This window comes from Mandrillus leucophaeus, unplaced genomic scaffold (genome assembly GCF_000951045.1).
Source record: "Mandrillus leucophaeus isolate KB7577 unplaced genomic scaffold, Mleu.le_1.0 Scaffold216, whole genome shotgun sequence".
Lineage (NCBI taxonomy): Eukaryota > Metazoa > Chordata > Mammalia > Primates > Cercopithecidae > Mandrillus > Mandrillus leucophaeus.
In genome coordinates, this window is record NW_012102210.1 from 2,949,898 (window position 1) to 2,959,389 (window position 9,492).

The following is a 9,492-nucleotide window of genomic DNA, read 5'->3' on the forward strand; positions in this document are numbered from 1 at the left end:
TCATGTGTCTGTTGGCTGTATGAATGTCTTCTTTTGAGAAATGTCTGTTCATATCCTTTGCCCACTTTTTGATGGGGCTGTTTGTTTTTTTCTTGTGAATTTGTTTAGGTACTCTTCATCTGGTTAAAGAAATCCCTTCCATTCCTAGTTTGCTGAGAAATTTTATCACAAAAACATATTGGGTTTTGTTGAACTAAACAGTAGCTTTTAAGAGCCTGTTACATATCTAATGACATGCGATTGGTTTGTTGTAAAATTACCTGGAAATGGTTATGTGAAAATACTGAAATTTACTTGGCAAATACTAAAGCTACAAGAATTTTTTAAATGGAAAGGTTATTATGAAAGCTTGAAAGATGCGATGGGAGGAGGTAGAGCATGAAGTGTTAAAAAATTTGTAACATGTGATTGTTGGAAAGGAAGAAGAGAAATATATTTTGGGATGAGTGTAAATCTACTCATGCATACTTTTAAGAGGCTGGAATAGGTTTATGTTTCTCAAATTTGGATATTTACTTCCCACTGATATGTCAGGAGGTATCAAGACAATAAGAAACCACAGAATAAAAACTTTTTTTTTTGCCCAAATAAAATTTTTACATCTATTTTTATCAGCTAATGACAGAATATTTATTTATTTATTTATTTATTTATTTATTTATTTATTTTACTTTAAGTTCCAGGATACATGTGCAGAACGTGCAGGTTTGTTACATAGGTATTACATGTGCCATGGTGGTTTGCTGCGCCTATCAACCCATCATTTAGGTTTTAAGCCCTGCATGCATTAGGTATTTGTCCTGTGCTCTCCCTCCCCTTGCCCCCCACCCCCCGAAAGGCCCCGGTGTGTGATATTCCCCTCCCTGTGTCCATGTGTTCTCATTGTTCAACTCCCACTTATGAGTGAGAACACATGGTGTTTGATTTTCTGTTCCTGTGTTAGTTTGCTGAGAATGATGGCTTCCAGCTTCATCCATGTCCTGGCAAAGGACATGATCTCATTCTTTTTTTTAGGGCTGCATAGTATTCCATGGTATATATGTGCCACATTTTCTTTATCCAGTCTATCATTGATGGGCAAAAAAATGACATTTTTAAAGTGTTAATTTTGTCCAGTGGTATTTAATTTTTTAAGTCAACATTTTGTTTTGAAATAATTGTAGTTTCACATGTAAGAAATAATATAGAGATATCACATATACTCTTCACCCAATTTCCCTAAGTGGTAACATCTTGCAAAACTATGACAATATGTCACAACCACAACATTGATACTGATACAGCCAAGATACTGAACATTTACATCACTACAAAGGTGGCTCATGATACCTTATAATAGCTACTTCCACTTCTTTCCTGCCCCACCTTTTACTGACCTCCTGGCACCACTAATTTGTTCCTTTGTTTCTGTAACTTTGTAATTTCAAGAATGTCATGTAAATGATAACATACAGTATGCAACCTTATTGCATTGGCCTTTTTTTTCACTCAGCCAATACAATAATTATCTGGAGATTCATCCAGATTGTTTTGTTTATCAGTGGTTTTTCTTTTTTATTGATGTATAGTATTCCAAAGTATGAATGCACCACAGTTTAAATATTCACTATTGAAGGACATCTTGGTTGTTTCCCAGTTTTTGGCTTTACCAGTACAGCTGCTGTAAACATTCATGTGCAAGTTTTTGTGTGAATATGTCTTTGTTTCTGTGGGGTTAATGCCCAGGATTGCAATTGCTGGGTCATGTGGTAGTTGCATGTTTAGTTTTTTGAAAGATAGGCCACACCTTTTTCCAGGGTGGTTATATCGTCTACATTCCCACAAGCAGTGTGTGAGTAATCCATCTACTCCATGTCCTCACCAGCATTTGATACTGTCACTATTTTTATTCTAGTCATTCTAATAGGTATGTAGTGGTGTCTTACTAAGTTTTAAATGTGTATTTCCTTAATGGTTTTTGAGGTTGCACATTTTTTCATATCTCTGTTTCCAATCTCTGTATCCTGTTAAGTGAAATGTCTGCATCTTTTGCCCATTTTCTAATTGGATTATCTTTTTTTTCCTTTTTACTGTTGTGAGTTCTAGATATATGTTAGATGTAAGTCTAGCAGATATAAGACCTTTATTGGATATGAGGTTTACAAATGTTTTCTTTTAACCTGTAGCTGGGAGAGAGGGGAACATTTTGTTTTGCTGGATAGTCTAGGCTTCCCTAGACTTTCACAGACACCACAAGGAAGGGATAGCACTTTATCAGCCACCAGAGATGAAAGTGAGTCCTGGGCTCCTTACTTGGCCTTTGCTGGTGTTGGTGTGAGTGGGTCTAGTTTTTTCTTTGGTGGTTGGCTAGAGTAGAACGGTTATTAGTTAAAAGTTTTCTCTTTTGCTAGGCTTTACCTCTGCTGGGTTTTTAGCTAGTGAGAAAAGCTTTTGTTAGGGTTTTTTGTCTGTGTCCATTGTTCCTGGGTTGCTGACTTCTTCAGCTCCAAGTCTGTGTATGCAAGAGATAAAGAAAACCCAGGGATTATACCACAGGATAATTCCTCAGGTCCCTAGATCTCTAGCTAATCTACCTTCTTCTCTACATCTTTCAGATTCTTCTTACATTTGTTTTATATATATTTTCCAGTGGGCTTAATTTTACTTAGCAGGAAAAATAGAGAAAAGTACATCTGGCCAGGTGCGGTGGCTCATGCCTGTAATCCCAGCACTTTGGGAGGCTGAGGCAGGAGGATCTCTTGAATCCAGGAGTTGGAGACCAGCCTGGGCAACAAAGTGAGACCCAGTCTCTACAAAAATAAAAATAAGAAAATTAGCCCGGTGTAGTGGCATGTGCCTGTTGTCCCAGCTATCCAGGAGGCTGAGGTGTTAGGATCACCTGAGCCCGGGAGGTCGAGGCTTCAGTGACAGTGCCACAGCATTCCAGCCTGGGTGACACAGCAAGACCCTGTCTTAAACAAAGAAGAAGAGAAAAGAGAGAAAAATGTCACAGGATCCTCAGGGTGTCACTTTGCAAGCTGGAAACCACTGTGGCCAGCAGCACCTTCTGCCTGAATATTGTTCACACCTGCTGGGCACGTTCTGCCCACTCGGCCTGGCAGGCTGTGCTTGGCTCACACTACTGTGCTGGATCTTACACCTGCCAAACATGAGCCAGGCGTGGAGTGGTGAGGGGTGTGTGGGCAAGCAAGTGTGGGGTCTAGCCACTGCACACAGCCAGGCATGCTGACTGCTGTGGTGGGGCAGGCAGCTCCAGGTACTGGCACTGGTGCTGGCTCCATGCAAGGCTGCAGCTGGACCAAAAATGTACTGTGCATGGCTTCTGCTGTGGGGACCCACATCTGGGCAAGGGAAACATGGTGGCAACTGGAAGCTTGGAAGACACCAGGAACCACAAAACCCCAAAGAGGGTGTCATAGTCCTGGCTTGGGGACCCCCTAGGTCTGGGCTTCCTGAAAGGCCGCAGCTTGTCTCTCCTTCTTGTTCCCTGCAACATGACAGGCAGGGAGGGGGCACGTTTCAGCCCTGTTTGTGTTACAACTCTTTTAGTCCCACCACTTGGTAGATCCTGAGTTCTTGTCCTACATCCATGAAGAATGAGGTATGTGGACAGCTAGAGGGTGAGCAAGATGGAGAGGAGCTTCATCGAGTGGCAGAACAGTTTTCAGGAGACCCAAAGTGGGTAGCTCCTTTCTGTAGGCAGGTCATCCCAACGAGTGTCCAGCTGTCAGTGGAGAGGAGAACCTAGAGTGAGTAGCTCCTGTCCGCAGGCAAAGTTGTCCCATTGTCTGTGCAGCCCTCAGCAGAGAGGAGACCCAGAACGGGTAGCTCCTACCTGCATGCAGGTTATGCCATAATCTGTGCCTCTTTCAGCAGAGAGGAAACCCGGAGTGGGTAGCTCTATTGTCTCTCTAAGTCTAGCTGAGTCCAGGATTTTTATGGGCTTCAGAGGGGAGTAGGTGCATGCCAATTGGTCCATGTGCAGGCCCAGAAAAAGCACCATAAGTTCGCCTGTCCGCGGAACTGACAGCCCTTCAAGTGATCCCTGGCTTAAAGGTATGGCTTCATCGGTGACCTTCCCCTTTCTGCCCAGGAGCCTGTCTGCCATCTCTGCTATCTCTGGTACCTGTGGCACACCCAGGCTGTTCATGTCAAGGGGCACCTGCAGGCCCACTCTGAGCTGCCCTCAGCCCTCCCCGCCCCTGCAACCTCCCTCCTATGCTTGTGAGTGCCCAGTGTCTGGAGGGGCGGCAGGGGGCTGGTGTATCAGTGCTGCCCCAAGTGTGCGCACACCTGGCTGGGTCGCGACAGTGCCTGGGCTTGGCCTCAACTTTGCTCTGTAATGGGAACGGGCACCAGGAGTGGAGAGAGGCCAGACAGTGGGAGCAGGCACTTTTGAACCTGCAAGGGCAGGGGGAGTTCCCAGGTCCCCGAGACTGCAGGCTTGCCTGGGTTCACAGCTGTGACTGGGCAGCTGCAGCTGTGCCCAGGAGGGTGGGGTTCCTGCCCCTCCAACTCAAAAGGGAGTGGGACTTCTGCCTGTTCTCAGCTCCCACCAGCTCAGTAGAGTGAGCAGCCCTAGCTGCTCCTTCCCCACTGCAACTGGCATCATGGCAGCAGCCACTGCAGATAGGATGCTGCTGCCATCAAAAATACATCTAGTTCATCACCTGGGGAGATGCAGCATAATTTAAAATATTTTAATCTGGAATCAGATGTTGCTATATCATCAAATAGAATGCCAAGTTATAATGACTTTATAGGTAAAACACAGAAACCTCAAAGAAATGTTATATTTATGGTAGCTTTGAGTACTGATCCTGTGTGCCAGGAAACAAGGTCTTGGTTTTTTTCCCACCATTCTTAGGGGTCAAATATTAGGATGTAGGTCAAGCTTCTGTAATAGCCAAACATACAGTGGCTCAAATAAGATAGAATTTTATTTTCACGTCATTGTTCATGTTAGGAAAGTGAGCTCTGTTCCTTGATGTCATCCAGGAACCCAAGCTGGCTGGACAACTAAACTGTCCTTACACATGACTTCCAAGGTTGTTCCATGCATTACCATTTTTAGCAGGTGAGAAAAATAGTGGTGATAGTGGTGGTGATACTAGGGGAACACGCAGGTCAAGAACTTGATTTTAAGGACAGGAAGCGGAAGTTGTACTTGATGCCTTCAGTCATATCCCATTGGCCTCAACCTAGTCATGTGGTCACAACTAGCTGCAGAAAAAAACAGGAAATGTCTCCCACTTGGTGGCTATGTGGCTAGCAAAAATTTGAGTAAGGGATTTCTATTATTAAAAGAAAGAGGAGAATACTTACTGGTGGACAATAACAATCTTTGCTGTTTACTTTAGTGGGAAATTTTTAGGAGAACTCTCTGAGTGGTCTTAATCATTGTGAGCCTTTTTATTCTGTAGTTAACTATCTTTTTTTCTTGCTGTGCTCTTTGTCCTGTTATATTATAAAAGAATGACATGATCTTCATGGTCTAATCTTAGCGTGGGTATAAAACTAATGTGTATGTAACTACTTGGACTACTTCAAATAAGAACCTGTTTGTTTATATCTTCTAGGGTTTACAGAGTCCACGTGGAATGGGATGCAAGCCAGAAGCTGTATGTAGTCACATTATTATTGAGAGCCATGAAAAAGGATGTTTCCGGACTCTAACTTCTGAACAACCACAACTAGATAGCCACTCTTGTGCTTTTAGATCTGCTGAACCCTCAGAAATGACCAGAGGACGTCAGAGCCCATCATCATGTAGAGCCAAGCACGTCAACCTTTCTGCATCCTTAGACCAGAACAACTCCCATTTCAAAGTTTGGAATTCCTTGCAGTTAAAAAGTCATTCCCCTTTTCAAAACTTTATACCTGATGAATTCAAAATCAGCAAAGGTCTTCGAATGCCATTCCATGAAAAGATGAACCCTTGGCTGTCAGAATTAGTAGAACCTGCTTTTGTGCCACCTAAAAAAGTGGATTTTCATTCTTCAACACAAATGCCATCCCCAGAACCCGTGAAAAAGTTTACCACCTCCATCACTTTTTCATCTCACCGACATTCTAAATGCATTTCCAATTCCTCTGTTGTTAAGGTTGGTGTTACTGAAGGTAGCCAGTGTACTGGAGCATCTGTGGGGGTATTTAATTCTCATTTCACTGAAGAACAAAATCCTCCTAGAGATCTTAAACAGAAATCCTCTTCCCCTTCATCATTTAAAATGCATAGTAATTCACCAGATAAAGAAGTGACTATTTTAGCAGAAGGTAGAAGGCAAAGCCAAAAATTATCTGTTGATTTTGAGCATTCTTGTCAAGAAGAAAAACCCTTAGAAAGATCAGATTTTACAGGCAATCATTCTGAGCCCAGTACCAGTGCAAATTGTAGCAATTTCAAGGAAATTCAAATTTCTGATAACCATACCCTTGTTAGCATGGGCAGACCAAGTTCCACCCTAGGAGTAGGCAGATCGAGTTCCAGACTAGGAGTAAAAGAGAAGAATGTAACTGTAACTCCAGATCTTCCTTCTTGCATTTTTCTTGAACAACGAGAGCTCTTTGAACAAAGCAAAGCCCCACATACAGATGACCCTGTGAGGAAACACCATTCTCCCTCTCCTCAACATCAGGATTCTGTAGCTCCAGACCTTCCTTCTTGCATTTTTCTTGAACAACGAGAACTCTTTGAACAGTGCAAAGCCCCATATGTAGATCATCAAATGAGAGAAAACCATTCTCCCCTTCCTCAAGGTCAGGATTCTATAGCTTCAGACCTTCCTTCTCCCATTTCTCTTGAACAATGCCAAAGCAAAGCGCCAGGTGTAGATGACCAAATGAGTAAACACCATTTTCCCTTTCCTCAAGGTCAGGATTGTGTAGTGGAAAAGAATAATCAACATAAGCCTAAATCACACATTTCTAGTATAAATGTTGAAGCCAAGTTCAATAATGTGGTCTCCCAGTCAGCCCCAAATCAGTGTACCTTAGCAACATCTGCATCTACTCCTCCTTCAAATAGAAAAGCACTTTCTTGTGTTCGTATAACTCTTTGTCCCAAGACTTCTTCCAAGTTGGATAGTGGAACTTTAGATAAAAGATGCCATTCATTGGATGCTGCTTCTAAAGCGAGGATGAATAGTGAGTTTAACTTTGACTTACATACTGTATCTTCGAGATCACTGGAACCAACCTCCAAATTATTGACCAGTAAACCTGTAGTACAGGATCAAGAATCTTTAGGTTTTCTAGGACCTAAATCTTCACTGGATTTCCGAGTCGTACAGCCTTCTCTTCCAGACAGTAACACTATTACTCAGGACTTGAAAACTATACCTTCTCAGAATAGCCAGATAGTAACCTCAAGGCAAATACAAGTGAACATTTCAGATTTCGAAGGACATTCCAATCCAGATGGGACCCCAGTATCTGCAGATCGGTGAGTCTCATTGTGATAACAAGCAAGCTGGATGGACTTTGTGATAAAATGTTTCAAATACTTGAGTAGATATTGGTTCTTGGGGAAAAGGCTGTGTGATTTCTCTGAGTGGAGGTTGTGTCTGACTAATTACTAGAAGTCTTTCAAGGAATAAATGTGTTAAGTAAGAGAGAACATATGATAGTAATGCATTTATACTTTCAGAGGGCTCTTGGCAAGACTTGACATCAAGTGTTTTAAAAAACTGAATGACCTTGAAAGGAATCTTTGATCATCCAATGATACAATTACTAATTTATTTACTATGTTGGACATATGCTGAGGATCTCCTTTGGAGGTTGTGCCCATGTACGTGGGTGCTTGGTCACTCTCTGAGCTCTTTCCCTCTCCCTCTCTCTCTCTCTCCTCCAGCTCTGGTTCCATTTCATGACTTCCTTCAAATATTTAGTGTTTACAAAGAAAGTAGCTTTATAGTGGAAAATCCTGGCAGATACCAGTTTAGTCAAATGATGAAGATTAGCATCACCAGTAAAACATCAGTCAACATAGTGTGCTTCCTGATATGATGCCCCACCTCATAGAGTATTGTAGGAAAGGAAACCCAATTCAGGCATAAGTCCATTAGATTTATGTTATTCAGCCCAGTTTTAGCACTTTGCCATTAATTCGGTTTTACTTTAATGAGCCTCTTACCATATGGTGAAACAGAACTACCTGTATGTTTAGTATTTTACCTTATAGTTGAAGAGGCATCGTACCACAGTGGAGAGCACTAGGCTTGGAAAGGAGGGTGAGAGAAATGTTTATTCATAATCTACATGTGGTAGTAGTCATGGCAATAAGGAACTTACATATGCTATCTTACTTAGTTCTCATAATGATCCTATGAAGCAGGTGATGAGATCTCTATTTTCCTGCTGGAAAACTTGTGCCAAAAGATGTTGTTTGTAGGCAAGATAAAGAGTATTCAAATGCATTCTGTTTAATCAAAGTAAGGAGTTGTTCCCCTACACAGTACTCTGTCCTAGAATTTGAACCCTCATTCCAACTCTTCTTCCAGCCACAATCCTGGACAACTCATTTAATATCCTTGGCACTCATACATAGAAGGAAAGGGTTGGAATGCTGAAAAGTCCCTTACAGCTCTAAAAGTTAGGGATTGCGATAATAGATTGGGACAAAAAAAAAAGTCAATCTCTGATTTCAGTGTTATAAACAGTAGAGTGCTATAGAGATCAGTACTGATACCTTTAAAAATTTTCTTTGAGACAGAGTCTCGCTCTGTCACCCAGACCAGAGTGCAGTGATGTGATCTTGGTTCACTGCAACCTCCGTCCCTGGGTTCAAGCCATCCTCCCACCTCAGCCACCCGAATAGCTGGGACCACAGGCGTGCACCACAATGCCTGGCTAATTTTTGTATTTTTAGTAGAGATGAGGTTTTGCCATGTTGGCTAGGCTGGTCAGTATTGATACTTAAAAAAAAAAAAATTTAGAAATTAAAACATTGACAATTTCATATATAATTTTTAAACTCTTCGAAGGTTAAATGCTAAGGTATTGTACTGAATACCTTAAAAGTCAGGTAAAGCTATGAATGAGAAGAAAATAATAGATGATTATAAATGTGAACTAACAATAATGCCATTTGCTCAGGGTGTACATTTGTAGTAGATGCTTATACTTAGTGTAATAATCAGAAATAGATATTATTATCTCAGTTGTGGATTTAAAAAACCTGAGACTTAGAGAAGATATTTTGCCCAAGATCACATGGCCATTGAGCATTGGAGGTGGCATTTGAACCTAGGTTTATCGAACTCCACAGTCCGTAAATAATTCAAACCACACACACATACACACACACACACACAGATGCATAAAACATATATATAAGTAAATATATAATAGTTTATAAAATATTTATAAAGGACTGGGCGCGGTGGCTCACACCTGTAATCCCAGCACTTTGGTGTCCAAGGTGGGCGGATCACCTGAGGTTGAGAATTTGAGACCAGCATGACCAACATGGAGAAACCCCATCTCTAC

General features: G+C 41.8%; 1 protein-coding gene across 1 annotated transcript in view; it reads left to right on the forward strand.

Annotated features, from left to right (window-relative positions):
- The window catches only part of ALMS1 (Alstrom syndrome protein 1), a 249,438-nt gene that overhangs the window by 110,206 nt on the left and 129,740 nt on the right, over window positions 1–9,492 (forward strand). The window contains exon 11 of the mRNA XM_011980691.1: window positions 5,580–7,444. Coding sequence (XP_011836081.1) covers window positions 5,580–7,444 — 1,865 coding nt within the window. The remainder of the gene's footprint in view (window positions 1–5,579; window positions 7,445–9,492) is intronic.